The 16,219-nt window shown below is 43.4% G+C and overlaps 1 protein-coding gene across 1 annotated transcript in view; it reads right to left on the reverse strand.

The window, feature by feature from the left end:
• Positions 1-16,219, reverse strand: part of GALM (galactose mutarotase) — a 188,100-nt gene that overhangs the window by 41,253 nt on the left and 130,628 nt on the right. The window contains 1 exon segment of the mRNA XM_029594392.1: positions 7,077-7,212. Within this exon segment, the coding sequence (XP_029450252.1) occupies positions 7,077-7,212 (136 nt within the window).

Here is a 16,219-nt window from a genome sequence, read left to right on the forward strand (position 1 = left end):
AGGTACTGCTGCCAGCAGTATGTCCAAATCCGGCCCCCTTGGGCATACTGGTTCTTGATCCACATGCGGGCGCCATTTATCTCTCTTCTCCAGAGGTTCCTGCAGCTGTGAGCCTTCTTGTCTCTGCCTTGACGCCCCTGACCGGTCCGAGAATATCTTGGACGACTAGGAGGACCCCAACGAGCCCTAAGCTGACACCAGCTCCACGGACATCCCTTCCCTTTCTGGGACAGGGGCTCCATCTCCGGATGGTGGCTGGGCTGTGGGTGACTAGCCCATTTCCGCCGCATGTGGGACCCGATAATCCGCTGGCCTCCCTGGTCTCAGAGACTTTGCACGGTGTCTTCGGTGGATGGACACCTCCACATACTCTCTTTGGCGCTTCGATTTTCCATCATAGTGGGTATGCTTCGACCCCGTGCATCATTCCGGTGTTTCTCTTTGCGTTGATGCATCGGGGCTTCGTGTCCATGCTTCGATGCGTCGAGTCTGTGAATCTGTGCACATTGAGGCGATGCATCGACCGTGACTTGCCTGGACATGGTGCCGCTTTTCCTCTGGTGCTCCCTGCATCGAGGTGGCTAGGGCGCACTTCTGCGGAGCCCTTTCATTGCCTGAGGGGCCGACTGAGCTGACTCTCTTTCTCCTTACTCTCAGGGGTTTCCTGCTGGGCCCTGGAGAGGACTGAGTGGATCCTTGAGCAGATTGGAAAGTCTGAGGTTCTGCCACTGCTGTTTCCTTAAGCCTCTGGATCTTCGCTGCTCTCTGCCCCTCTCAGGGACATGCAGCCGCAGTCCCTGCAGTTGGCCTGGTCATGGTCTGGCCCCAGGCAAACATAGCAGAGGGTATATCCATCAGTCTTTGACAATCTTGCCACAGCGGCAAACGTTTGAAACCAGAGGGTCTTGGCATCTTCACTTCTTATTTGAATCCCAGAAAGAGTTAACCAGAACATTCCAAACAATGTTGCACTGAGAGATACAGAGCTCTGCCCGCTACCTGCACGGTGGAAGAACAAGACTGAGGCAAACTGGGAACCATGTGGTGATATGCACAAGCAGGCACACAGAGCTCAACTCTGTGTGCTCTTTGGAGCTCCGCCACCTAGAGGACCAGAGGGATGTCCCCAGTTGTCATGGCTAATTCAACCTGCTTATCTGTGGGAAAACATTTTTTCTTCACTGAACATCCTGGTTAGTAATGAACTTTTTAATTTATTAGCTCAGCGTTTGTGACTGATTAGTAACCCAGTTAAGTGAATTGCTTTATGGTCAAGGTTTTTACTAAGTGGTGTGTGAATGTCTTTCTGTGAACTCTGCTATCTTAGGTTGTTGTGAGGTGGCAGTGTCCTCAGAAACCATCAGAGAATACCTTTTGGACAGGATACTTGCCCAGAGGCAAGTAGAAATCCAGTTAATGGTGTGAGGGTTAGCACAGAGTCAGGATTGACATAAGCATTAGCATGTGGCCTAGTCAGTGAGGCTTAGTCCATTAGGATAAGGATTGTCTGCTTATTCTCTGTTTTCAGCCAGTATGTAGTAAAGACTTCTGGATGATATCATGAAACAGTTATAACTTCCTACAGAAGAAAGACATTATACGCAACAGCTTCAAGGACATTTGACATGGATCATGGAGATTTAATAACCTCCTACAAAAAGATATATCCTCCAACATGCAAATGAGCTACATGACTAACTCAAGGACAATGTATTCCTGAGCAAGAGAGGTGGTCTCCCACAGACCATGACCAGGCCCCTGCCACCCCCCCTCCCTTTCACTGCCATCAATGGTCTGGTACCTACCAGCCCATCTGTACATATATTGTCTATTGCTAATTTATATTCTTCAAATGTTTCTATCAAATTTCTCCCTTTCCTTATCTTTCCTTCTGCTGTCCTCTCTCCTCCTTCATTGCTGCTCCCCCCTTCCCCATCCTGGTTTTTTGTATTTCTCTCTCTTGTTAATTTGTTACAATGTAAACCGGCATGATGTTCCGACAAATGTCTGTATATAAAAATCAACAAATAAATACATAAATAAATAAATAAAATAAATATGCCTGTTAAGACATCTCTCCCCTATTTTCTAAAGGTGATAACCAGCTATTGAAAAAACTCAGCCAAGCATGGATCAAAGAATTTACATTGCTAATTGGAAAAATAAGAGGAAACTCCAGCCTTGGACACAGCACAGCCTGTGAAAGTAACACATAGTTCAAAAGCATCAGAGAATGCAGCAGCAGCAACCAACTACTGACTGGACACCAGCATCCCGATTCCTTCACTTCTGACCATTTAGGTAGCTAGACATGGAAAGATGTTTCTATGTGGAGCTGGCTTACTGTAGATTCTAATTTTGTGCTTTGTTATATGCCAGAGTTATAATAAATATTATAGTACCACTGGCTGGTCTTTCCTGTGTCCATCTCACACATACTGCCTGCTAGTCATGTTAGTGGCTGTAATAGGTGGGAATTTCAGGACAGGGGCAGGCAAATCCTGTACAATGCTTGTTGAGACCCACTGGTGAGTGTTAGGAACAGCATGGAATTCTTATATTACAATAACATACAGCAGACTAAGTCACATATGATCTATGAGTTTCAGCTTAGCCAAACTTTAAATAATAATGGAGTAACCACTTTAATATTTAAAAACCAAAACATTTCTGCACCACATAATTTAGGCAGTTGGTAGTAAGGATGGCATGCATTGTTGATCGTTCTTTGATTTTAAAGCTTTTGAACAAAATAAGTATGGGAAGCAGGCAGGCCAACATGGTCAGTTCTTTGCAGGGTTTGTTTTCTTGCAGGAATATGGAGCTAGCGAGCCTGGCAAAGGCCTGTGCCGAGGATATTTTCATATACATGTACTATGCCCAGTAAACTCCTGACTGCCAGCAAGTGACAAACACCCAAGACATACACACTTGGAAACTTGTGAGCAGCTCCCTTGTTTTTAGCTTGTCCCTGCAGAATTCCCTGGAGTGCCTAGTGGTTAGAACAGCAGGCTGAGAACCAGGGAAGCCAGAGTTTGAATCCTACTTCTCTCATCGATGCTCTTTGTGACCTTGGGCAAGCCATATCACCCTCCATTACCTCAGGTATAATTCAGATTGTAAGTCCCCTTGGGCAGGGAAATAACTACAGTACCTGCATTCTATTTAGTCTTGAGCTTGGATTTGGAATTAAACCTAAAATCCTCCCTTCTATATTGGTTGTCAGACTTTAAAATGCCACCAGCCATCCTTTTGACTTCATTACCAATGACACACTATATTCACAGGTGGCATTAGAAACTACCTGAAGAAAAGCGGTATCTATCCTCTTAAGAGCTGCAAACATGCCACCTCAACCTTATGCCCAGCTTCCAACTTCCACCTAGTCTGATCATCTTAAATCTAATATGTGCTTTTGGTGGTCTCTTATCTTATAATGAAATTACCACTCAAAGCATCCACAAATTTTTCCTAACAATGGGTACAAATTAATCAGGAAATAATTGGACATGTCCAGCTTCGTAGTCTCCTTTGGCAACCCAGGGGAGCCTGGCTTGTAGAGCTAGGGTCCAAACCTCCTCCATCTATTCTAATTCTCTAAAATTGTGGCACCAACATGGGACTCTACTCCTGGGACAGAGGGAATATCATGCTAGCACTAGTCTTTATGTAAATAAGGCATTTCGGCCTGGCTATGAGAACCCAGCTTTTCAAATTTGGAGGCACCTGGGAATTCGGGTATGGAGACCACAGGGATTACGCTCCTTCTCGGACTTACAAGAACAGTTTGCATTACCTGCTTCGGCATCTTTTCCTTATGCACACAATTAGCCCATTTTGCCCACGCTATAATGATTGATACTCATTTGAAATTAGGCATGTTTGACTTTGAAAAGCTATGCAGGAAAGCAGATGTATCCAAGCAGGCACTCTCTGTGATATACCATCTGCTAGAGCCGCCTGTTGTGTCTAAATCAGCCTTTCAGAAAGCGATCTTCAATTAGAATGGTCACCCCGGGAAGGGAAGAGTATCTTTCAGAATTTAGGAAAAGGATACATTGCCACATCCCTGATAGAAAACTCCTATAAACTGTTATACCGATGGTATATGTACCCTCAAAAATTACATAAAATTATGCCACGAATATCAGATAAATGTTGGCGGGCTTGTGAGGTGGCAGGCACATTCTTTCATATGTGGTGGGATTGCCCCATAATACAAGAGATGTGGCAGGGGATGTTTCAGTGGCTGGGGGATATGATCCCAGGTTTAGCCACTCTTACACCGGGCCAGGCGTTATTAGTTGTAAAAATCCCAGGAATCTCGGAAGAACATAACAGATTAGTTCATTATATTTTGACGGCCATTCGTTGTAAAATAGCAAAAAACTATGGAAATCTCCTGGGGCACCAACAAAAGCAGCCATACAACTTAAGGTGGACAAAATATATTTATTGTCTAAAATCACAGCCTATCAGCACAAATGTACCCTTAAATTTGATAAGACATGGCAAGTTTAATCTTCACAGGACTCATGCTCTCCATTATTGCCAATTGTTTACACTAACCCTTAGTGATACCTTAAACTACAGATGTATAGAGATGTGAACAGGTTAATGGTTTCTCTCCATATTTTCCGACTTTACTGTTTCTAATTCAAACTATGTTGCATGAATAGGAGGTGGGGGGGGGGGGGGGCGGGCCCTAGGGATAGAAAAGTTACGGGTGATAAGGTGCTGACGAGTGACTCACCCGATCAATCCCTTTTCTGATATATTTTTTTCTTTTCTGGGGTATTCCGTTATCTTAGCTCAGATATCTGCCTTGGTATTCTGACACTGTATTATACCCTCTTTTGTCTCTTCAATACCTGTGATGTGTGTCATTCACTGTCTAATATATTCTGGTTAATAAAATCTTTATATATCAAAGCATCCACAAAGTTTAAAAAACTGTAGCTATTTTATAATAAATTTAGGATTATTTCATTTTAAAAATTGCTACAGGAATATTAAACAGCAAATGTTGATACTGTTTGAGATACAGAAGCAGACAGGCCAATGCAATATCAGTGCGCGTTAAAGGGGCACTCATGATTGAGCACCCGCCCCCTTAACGTGCGCTGATCCACCTCTCCGGGGCACCCAATGCAAATTGCAAATGGGCTGCACAGTAAAAAGGAAATGCTAGGGGAAATTGCGCGTCCCTAGCACCTCCTCGGTAATAGGTGCCCAGGAGAAGTAGCTGTCAGCCCCTTAGGAAAACAGACGCTCAATTTTAGAGCATCGATTTTCCTAACCTGTGCCGCCGACCAATTACATAGCCACAGAAGTCTTCGCACAGCTACAGAGGACACCCTATTTCTAGTCGAAGCGCGAAGCACATCATAGAGGACATAGGCCACCCCCACTTCCAACCAAGTATCCTGGCCAGGCTCCGGAGAGGTTTCCGCTGCCTTCACCTGCACGTTCTGCACCCAGCACAAACAGGCCCTCTGCATTAGACTAGTGCAGTCTTCAGTCGCTGCAGGAGACTTATACCAGGCATTACTGTTTGGATGTCAGGGCTCCAGAGGAGGGCTCCTTTGGCGAGAGTGTACTGCGTGCAGGTCTTTCAGGATCCCATCCAGGTTAGAGGGGCTTGGGTATATCCCACTTGTCTGGTCTGATCTATGGTATGAACAGGAAATGAAAATTGGTTCTTACCTGCTAATTTTTGTTCCTGGAATACCACAGATCAGTCCAGAATCCCGGCCCATTATAATGCTTTTCGAAAGACCTCTCCTGATTCTGGAGGCTCCTGGTGATGCAGACTTGAGTTGTGTGCTGCAGAATAATATTACATATAGTTCTCACTTGTTTGAGACTTAAAATTCTTTTTCTTGCCCCTACCTTCAGAGGTCAGTTTGGTTGGGAGTTTGCAACTTGTACCCCAGCTTTTTTTTTTTTTTTAAAAGAGGAAGAGACCCTGGAAGTTGGGATTAGACATCTTGACTTGGGTACAGGTCAATACTGAGGGACTGCAGGTGGCACTCTCGGATATGTTGCAGTGCCTCAAAGATTTATTCTCTGCCTCCATCTATTGGTAAGGATGCATAAACCCACTTGTCTGGACAGATCTGTGATATTCCAGGAATAAAAATGCAGGTAAGAACCAAATTTAGAATCATAAGAAAAATCCTATATTGAGAAAACTGTATGCAGTCTCAAAACATACTTTCATACGTGCACATGGAAAAGAGGATATGACTGGGGGAGAGGATTTTGCAATGTTGTACAACTAGAAGCAACAGAGCTGTGCTCCTCTTCTGGGCTCTTGTGACAACAGAGAGGGAATTATGGCATTGCTTTATTATTGTAACTATTTCCTTTGCTCTGTATGTGTGCAATACCTTTGCTTTCTCCTGGGTACATAATAAAACACTGCTATTCTGGAATCTACTGCAAGCTGACTCAGAGTGCCAGTATGAGTGTGTGCTCTGGCATAGCAGGACCTGTCCAGGACAGGGAAGAGCCTGGGGATACTTCTTTGTATCTTGGAGTGGTGCATCTCACCAGAGTAGCTGCCCAGGGGATACCAGTCTTGTGTCTAGGAGGGATGGATCTCACTAAGTGTCCTGGGAGATACTGAGCTTGGTCTCTTGCTGCAAGCACACAGTGAACCTGTAAAACAATGCCTCTAAGAGCTTGAAATCAAAGTGATTACAGGATGGTAAAACAACTTGCTCTAGGTTAGAGCATGTGTGCTGGATATGGGATCAAATCACAGCACATTGCTGCCAGCTTACCAGTATACTTGGTGGGACAATGTATATTAGCAGCATATATTTTTGGAGTCCCCCTGAAGTCTACCCAAGCATTGAAGAATCTCTAGCAAGAATATAAAGTCCATTCCTCATTTACCCAGCAGCCAACAAGGGTACAATTTCTCCCTCTCTCCTTCTGCCAAGGCAATCTGACATGTTAACTAAAAAAAAAAAAAAAAGAGAGACTACAAAGCATAACAGGCTGACAGGAAAAGCAGTCTACTTTCAGCTTTCACAGTTCGCAAACAAATCATCAAATGAAGTTTCTACCTTGCGCAGTTGCACTTTTCCTTGCAGAGATCCAAACAAAAGTTGTGGTCATAGCCGCCCAACTTCTCCATTTGTATTTCAAGTTTCACCGGATTTCTCAAGTCAAAGCATGTGTCTTGCACAAAGGCAATTTCTCCTGCAGCCAGAAATATACAGACAGCACTAACTTCCTTCTCATACAAATTAACTACTGCCTTTTCACTAATCCTACAAAAATATGGCATGCTATTCCCACAAAATGATAGCTATTACTATAGCCTCCAGTTTCCTCCAGCAGACCGGGGGTAGATTCTGTGAGAAGAATTAGATCATTCTGCAGCAGCATTTCTAAAATTCTGTGATAATTATGTGGCACATTTGCATACATTTTAATTATTCTGTATATAAAATAATGTAAATGTGTCTTGCACAATAAAAATAAAGTGGTTTTCCAACTTGCTCTGTGTCTGAATAATTAATTTTATTTTTTTAGTAGTTTTGTGTGTGTGCAGGAGGCGAGGAAGAAGAGTATCTCAGAATTGGGGGGGGGGGGGGGGGAGGAGAAGTGGAGGAGAGGAAAGTTCTGGGGTGGATACAGAGGAGTGAGAGAGAAGTGTTCCTTTCCTGATTCCAATTTATTTAAATTTGATTTATTGCCCTATCCTTTTGGCCCCAAGCAAGTTACAGTAACAGAAATATGTCAAATATGTTCACAAATATAAATAAAATCATTAAACTAGCAATCCATCACTAAACTTCCACCCACTTCCTCCCCACCCCAAAGCCATCCGCCTCCAACCTTATTGTCCCAAACCCACTGCTCAACCCCATCCATCCTACCTCCAATCCCCCCTCCCACCACCTACTCTAAAATTAGGTGGCACTTCAAGATTAATTTTAAACTGAATACTCAAATCTATACCCATGCAGCATGACTCCCTAAAAACCTGAAATGATCAGTCTCCAAAAGTTTCCACAAAAAGTCATGTGTGGTGAAACAGGAGTTTTGTATGCTGTGTGATTTTTTTTTTCTCTGTGACTGTTTTCCCCAGAGAGCTCCTTTCCTCTGTGCTAGCCTGCAGGTGGTTTTGATCTCTGCACTGTAGTTCAAACCAAAGCTTGTATGCTAATGTTGTACAACAGGGCTTCCCAAACTGTGGGTCAGTACCCCAGATGGGGTCCCAAGTGCCTCAAACAGCAACACTCTTCAGGAGTCAGCAGAAGCATTAGTACTAAAAGTCAGCGTGGGTCCCTGGAGTTAGCACACTCAGGCTCTGCAACGACACTCTTAATAGCCCTCTCTCCTCATGCCGGGCTCCTGTTAACATAGAAACCTATGCAAGGGCAGTGTCGTTGCAGAGCCTGAGTGTGCTAACTCCAAGAAACCATGCTGACTTTTAGTACTAGTGCTTCTGCCGACTCCTGAAGAGTGTTGCTATTTGAGGTACTTGTGTCCCCAACTGAAGGTTTTATGACCCATCTGGAGTCCCAATCCATTGTTTGGGAAGCCCTGTAGTACAAAGTTAACATGCAAGCTTTGGTTTGCACTGGCTCACAGCCCCCACTATGCTGACTCATTACTGATGCTGCTGCTGCTTGCAGATCACTACTGGGCTAGGGACCAGCCATGAGGGGAGGGGAGAAGAGGGATCAGTATGCATGGATTTATGGAGATTACCACTGTTCCTTTCTCCTCACCCACCACTGAACCTATCCAAGAGAAAAATGTTGCCCCTGTCAGCCTGCCCTCTTTTCCCACCTGTTGCCATCCACCTTTGGCCCAGGGCCACAGAAAAATGTTGTCGCTGACCCTGGCCAGGGAAATGTTTGGAGGAGGGGCGATTTGAAGAGAGGAATCAGATGGAGAGGGATTAGCTGTGGAGGGTGAGAAAGTGAATGAAAGAAGATTGACTGGGGATGAGAGAAGGTGTAAGGGAGACGAGGTGAGGGGAGGTGAGGTTGAGTGAGAGGGGGGATGACAGAGTATCAGTTGGGTGTTATAAGAAGGGCTTGGGGGGGGGCAGAGGATATGCTGGTGAGGTGTGAAAAGGACTGGAGGAGGTAAGAGGGCAAATAGACTGGGGAGGTAAGAGAAGTGGGGAAGGCAAGGGGATCAGCTGGAGAGGCAGAGATTGGGAGATGGGGTCCGCTGGTTAAGAAAGGAGGTCCTCTGGAGGTGGTGGAGGTTGAGAGAAAAAAATCAACTGGAGATGGTGGAGGTTGATAGGGTATCAGCAAGAGTGCAGGAGGGAATAAGTGTACTGATTGTTGGAGGGTAACCACGTCCCTGTTAATTTGTTTTGCTCATCTTCTGGGGTCATGTAAACTTTCAAGTGCTAAAATGGGGTCAACATTGACTAAATGTTTGGGAAGCTCTGCTCTAGCCCCACTATCACACAAACCCATTCCCTCTCTTCCAAACTCCCATCCCCAAGCTCCTCTATTCAAGACTCCTGTTAAAACAATCTCACCCCCATTACCCTGGATCCAGCAGTAGGATGAAGAGGGAAGCAGCTAGCAGCATGTTAGGCCATGTCCTCCAACTCTGCTGCCTGGGGCAAGACCAAAACTCCGAACTACAGCTGTGATCCCTGTGTGGTTCAAAGCTACAGTTGAGTCCCAGATGGCAGAGGATGAGAACACTGCTCTCTTTCTCTTCTTCATGCTGGATGAGCACATAGGGTGGTGGGGGGAGGGGGGGGGAGAGAAGAACGCACAACGCATTGCCAACAAGTTTTTACCTCCACCACCTGACTCAGCCCCTGGTCTTCCATGGAGATTCTGCAGTGTGTCAAATTCCACATGAAGTGGCAGATGATGCAGTCCTTCCCGCGGCTGCAGAATCGTAGGAGACTGGGGACCCTGGCTATTATTGTAATGCACAATGGCTAATTCGTTTGACCCTCACAAAACCTGATGAATATGAGAAATGGTTCATCACTCAAGAGAATGAGATGATGATCTTACTAACAGCCTTTTAATTTTTGTCCAACTTGAGCAATTCCCACAAATAATCTGTGAACCATATTAGAATTTGATGGAAACCTCGCCCTCCTACCAAATGCCAATATATAATCCTTTTAAATGGCAGATGAATTTTAATGTGGACAAATGTAAAGTAATGCATATAACCCCAACTATATGTACGCAATGTTGGGTTCCACATCTAGGAGCTACCACTCAGGAAAAGGACTTTAGAGTCATTGTGGACAATACTTTGAAATCCTCAGCATTGTGTGCAACAATGGGAAAAGCGAAAAGGCAAACCAAAGAATTATTTGGAAAGAGAGAATAAAATGGAGATCATCCTAATGCCTCCATATGGATCCATAGCAAGACTCACACTTTTGAGTACTGTGTGATAGTCTGTTCACTCCATCTCAAAAAAAGATATAGCAGAGCTAGAAAAGCTAGACAAGAGCAACAGAAATGATAAAAGGGCTAAAAGGCCTCTCTTATAAAGAATGGCTTACCAGGTTAAGGCTCTTCAGCTTGGAGAAGAGATGACAGAGAGGATATGATAGAAATGTATCCAAAGTCATGAGCGGTATGGAACAAGTAAATCAAGAATAGTCATTTATTCCTTCAAATACTAGGACTAGGGAACATTTTATTAAACTAACTGATAGCAGATCTAGAACAAATTTAAGAAAGTCTTTTTTTAGTCAACACGCAAGCTGTGGAATTTGTTGCCAGAAGATATGGTCAGGGCCAGTAATATAGCTGGGTTAAAAAACAATTGGGCATGTTTCTGGAGGAGAAGACCATTAATTATTAGCTAGGTAGGCTTGGGGGAACATGATCTTTTACTGCAGGGAGCTAGGAATGAACAGAAAGGAATGGATCCCCCCCATTAGGATCTGTTGGATACTTCTTCCATGCAACCTGGATTAACCACTGTCAGAGATGGAGGATGCAGAGCTTAATGGACCATTGGCTGACTCAGTGTGGCAGTTATATTCTCTTTTTATTTCCCTTTATCTACTTTTGATTACCATGGGTGGCCAACTGAAAGTGAAATATGGGCCAAGTCTACGCTGTTCCACCTCCATCTCCACCCCCTTTTCTTTTCCATCTCCCCTTCCCTCCCCCGGCTCCCCCCCCCCCCTCCAGTTAGCCCCCCCCCCTACCCCCCAGACCTTACATGCTTCACGATTATAGTTAAGTCCTTAAGTTAAGTTATGTTTATTAATTTCTATGCCTTTTTAATTTAATTGCTTTCTTGAAATTATCTGCTTACTAAGTTATCCTGCATTCATCTCCCTGTTTTTTTTTTTGAAAATATGTTTATTAGTTTTTAAAGTCATACAACCAAACAATAAGTGTTAGACATAATTCGTAACCTTTGTTTTCCCTTCCCCCCCACCATTCCCATCCTCCCTCCCTTCCCCTCCCTCCCTTATAGACCCAAGATACATGATCATCAGTTACGAAAGTCAGGTAAAAATAGTATAGTCCATGAGATGTCCAGCAAAAAGGAAGAAAAGAAATCAAAACTTCTGGTGATTGCTTCCTGGTGTGTTGGTATTGCAGAATCCTCTCAACCCGGTAGCCAAGGGGTCCCTAGCGACACCTATAACAGGAGCTAAATGAGCGGTGAAGCCGGACCAGATTAATGAGATATTTACAAACCTCTTTGGCATAGTATGGGATATAATCGCATGTTCCATGGAACATAAGCGTAGAATCTTCAAGAACCAGTGTTCATAACTGAGGGTTCCTGAATTTAACCAATTTGCCAAGATGATCTGTTTCCCCACCAAACCGGCTTTTTTCAAGAATAACCCCTCGGAGGGGATTAAATGCAATTGGGCCGTAGTATCCAAACCAAACAGCCATAAATTGGGGTCTAATGGTAAAGTCTTCTTTAAGAAATGAGTGCAAGCAGTGCGTACCTGACCCCAAAAACGGGCAAGTACCACGCAGTCCCAAAAGCAATGATTGTAATTACTATTTTCGTTGGCACATTTAGGGCATTGCTTGGACGAAGTAATCTGTAGTCTGGAAGCCTGGAGAGGGGTAATATAGACTTGTCAAAGAAATTTATAATGAGTCTCACGCAGTAAAACATTCTCTGAGAGTGCTGGTAATTCCATAAAGCATTTTTTTAAATCTTGAAAGGTAAGAGCAAATAGGGGCCATTCTTTCCATTTAGTATAAATACGGTCTAAATATCGGTAGTCCCCCAAACTCATGACTTCTTTATAATAATGGGATATGGTGGATTTTCTTTTCCCCACCTGTACTACATCTCTAAGCTTCTGACTCTCAGGGGTCTCTGCCAGTTGAGGTTGCAGGGCTCTGATAAAATGAGACACTTGAAGGTATACAAAGTAATCCGTGCTTAATAATGCAAAACGTTGTTGAAGGGTCGTAAATGGGAGTATGGTCCCAGAAATCTGGTCATAAAGATCATATATAAAGGTAAGTCCTTGAGCAGCCCAGCGGTGGAAGACACCCTTCCCTTTCCCAGGGGGAAATAAGTCATGTCCCGTAATGGTGATAAGGGAGGTTAGTCGACAGGGGATCCTTCCCGACTTACAAAACATTAACCAGGCCCTTCGACACGTACGTAAAAGGTCCTGCGTTTTGATATGTTGTGGGAGTAGATTAGCATCCAATTGGAGCAGAGGATTAAGGGAGGGTACCCCATACCATTCGAGAAGGTACTCATACGGTGTAAACATAGACTTAGAGAAGAACCAGTCCCTCACATGTCGAAGGCCACATGCCAAGTTATACACAACTAAATCCGGGCAGCCCAGTTCACCCCTTTCTAGTGGTTTAGTAATGAGGTCCATGGGTAGTCTAGCCCGCTTCCCCCGCCACAAAAATGCACGCAAAGCCTGGTGGAGCTTATGGAGATCTCGTTTAGTGAGCCAGACAGGCACCAATTGTAACATGTACAGCCGTTTAGGGAGCAAAATCATCTTGAAGAGTTGTATACGTCCAATTAAAGATAAGGATAGTGGTGTCCACCTGTGCAATGTAGTCAGGGAGTGAGTGAGCAAGGGATGAACATTAATCTTATACAAATCTTCCATTTTAACAGGGACTCTAATACCAAGGTATTTGAGGTGATCTGTTACCCAGCACAGGGGAAACATGCCCTGCTATGCAGTGTGAATATACCCTGTTACATCTATGGCCTCCGACTTATCTCGGTTGATCTGAAGGCCGGCGAATTGTCCAAATTGTCCCAGTAGGTCTAAGACCACTGGAAGAGATTTAAGGGGTTGTGTAACCAATACTAAAAGATCGTCGGCAAAGGCAGCAATTTTAAAAATGTGGTTTGGGCCACCAAAACCTTTCACCGCACGTTATAAAAGATTTGTGTCATCGTGGTTTTGTGAGGTTTGCTAATAATCTACCTGGTTTATTACCAAATTTGAATAAATGTTGTTCCCCTTTGTGTAAATAGCGTTGGGCTCTGGTGTCTAAGAGGGTATTCAAACGACCTAACACACTGTAAAACTCCTTTTGGTTGCAATCAGAATTGTTCTGGATCAGGTTATCTTTCGCTTTGTGAAGCTTTTGCTCTAGGTGAAGAATGCTCTTATTTAGTTGTTTATTACAAAAATGTACATAAGCTATAATCTCTCCTCAGAGCACAGCTTTCCCAGATTCCCAAAATAGCTGGGGTGTCGCTATGTGTTGATGGTTGTTCTTAGCAAAGTCATTCCATTTCTCTCGAAGGAAAGCTTGGAAATGAGCATCATCCTTGAGGAAACTTGGAAATCTCCAAATTCGTGATTTTTGTGTAGGTGTGGTAGGGGCTAATGTCAAGGATATCAGGGCTAGATCTGAAATAGCTTGAGCTTCGATAGTCTCCTCAGCTATTCCAAAGAATTTATCTTTAGAAACTAGGATATAGTCGATCCGAGACATCGTGCTATGTGACCTTGAAATGTGAGTATAGTCCCTTTCATTTGGATGCAGGGTGCGCCACACATCTAGAAAGCCTAGTTGGTGGTTGAGATATATGATTCCTTTCTTCTTCTTCCCTAAACGATGTAGTTGAGAGGATTTTTGTCAAGTGACGGATCGTGTACACAATTGAGATCTTCTAGTAGGTAAACAGTGCCTTGACCATGTATGTGTATTAAGTTACTCAAATGGACAAAAAACTCATGTAAATATTCATTGGGTGCGTAGGCATTGCAGATGGTGATGGGTGTATTATTCCATACTCCAATTAGTAAAATATAATGGTCAGTGGGGTCGGATACACTATGTGAAACTTGAAAGTTGGTAGATTTATTAATTAAGATTGCTACTCCCGCTTTCCTTTGCACCGCTGCCGCTTATACACAGGTACCCACCCATTCCCTACGAAGCTTTTTGCTCTCTATGTCTGTAAGGTGGGTTTCTTGAATGCATGCTACCTCAGCTTTTAAATGTTTTAGGTGGGCAATACGTTTTTCCGCTTTATCGGGGTTCCTAGGCCATTTACATTCCAGGATATTATTTTAGACATTGAATGGTATCAAAAAGGAAATGCATAAAGCAGATAACCTCTCTTATGGAGAGAGAAGCCCCCAGCCTGACTTCTCTCTGTATTTGCATCTTTCCAAAACAAGCAAACCACCAATCAAAGAACCATATAAGCGAATTGTCAAACGTAGAACTGTGCCAACAACAATACAGACATCTCTTAACTGAGATCATAGAATATGTGCATTTAGTATGTCCATTTTCCCCTCCCCCCCACCACCCACCCACCCCCACTCTATCTATTATCCCTGATCCCCCACAGTCTCGAAGTACAACCACCATAGGGGTAAGAGGTCACATGTTCAGTGCCCGGGCGCCCTGCTTCCACTGATGCCTAGTTGCGTCATCTTTGTATTGAGTGAGGAGAAGCACACACATAGGAACAGGTAAAAAAGTTCTATACTCATCCTTCTGAAGAGCCACAGCAGCGGGCTGATTGACTATAATCCCAAAGTCTTGTTCTCATTAACGAAAAAACTCAAACCATTCTCTTCACAGTCTGTTAATTCTTCATCTCTCACTGCTGACTCTTTTTTTTTAATATCATTTAATCTCAAACTACACAAACTTTGTATTTCCTTTACTTCTGTGCCTTGTTGGTATACCAATCCTGAACCACACACTTTATCCCTGTGGGAAAATGTTGAGTGTGTATCTTCCTCCGAAGTTGAATCACTTATTTCTAAAACAAATACCACCATCTGTCCCAGCTCTGGGTTGTCTTGCTTTTCTTTTCAAAGCCTCCTGGAACATTCTCGCCCCTGTTCTGTCCAAATTCATAAATCTTTCATTAACCAAAGGTACGGTCCCGGATTCTCTCAAACAAGCGTTATTTCTCCCATTGCTCAAAAAACAAAATCTTGATCCTACCGAACCAGCCAACTACAGACCTATCTCTAATCTGACTTTTTTCTCAAAAATCTTAGAATCTGCCATACTTTCTCAACTTACTGAACATCTTGATAAAAACCAACTATGAGATCCACATCAATATGGGTTTCGACGTTCACTCAATACTGAAATTCTCCTCTCTCTCACAGATATTCTTAGGCATGGTATAGATTCTGGACAGCAATTTCTTCTCATTTCATTAGATATCTCTTCTGCTTTCAATATGGTTGATCATGACATTTTGCTCTATAGCCTTCAAGAATTTGGCATTAAAGGTACTGTTCTCAATTAGTTTCGATCCTACCTTCTGCATCATATACAGATCATCAAATTCAATAATCAACTTTCCACTCTCTCCCTTGTCAAACTGGTGTCCCCCAGGGTTCAGCTCTGTCTTCTGTTCTATTTAACATCTATTTATCTCCCATCTGCAAAATTCTCTCCTTGTCTTTCTGTTACAAACTGTATGCTGATGACAGTTTGTTCTTCAAATTAAACCCTCCTGGACAGATACTCTACACCACGTTCAAATCTGTTTCTCTGCAATCACCTCATGACTCAAGCACAATAAATTATCTTTGAACATGTCTAAAACAGAATTCTTAGTTGTCCTTAGCCCTTATTCCTCCTTTGACAAAAAATCACTGCTCCTAAATGGTCAGTCTTTCCCTATTCAATCACATATTAAAAGTCGGTGTTATTCTAGATTTCACACTCATTTCATCCGCAACTCAAACATGTAATTTCAAAAGGTTTCTATGGACTATGCGTGCTCTCAG

Source organism: Rhinatrema bivittatum, chromosome 3 (assembly GCF_901001135.1).
Source record: "Rhinatrema bivittatum chromosome 3, aRhiBiv1.1, whole genome shotgun sequence".
NCBI lineage: Eukaryota > Metazoa > Chordata > Amphibia > Gymnophiona > Rhinatrematidae > Rhinatrema > Rhinatrema bivittatum.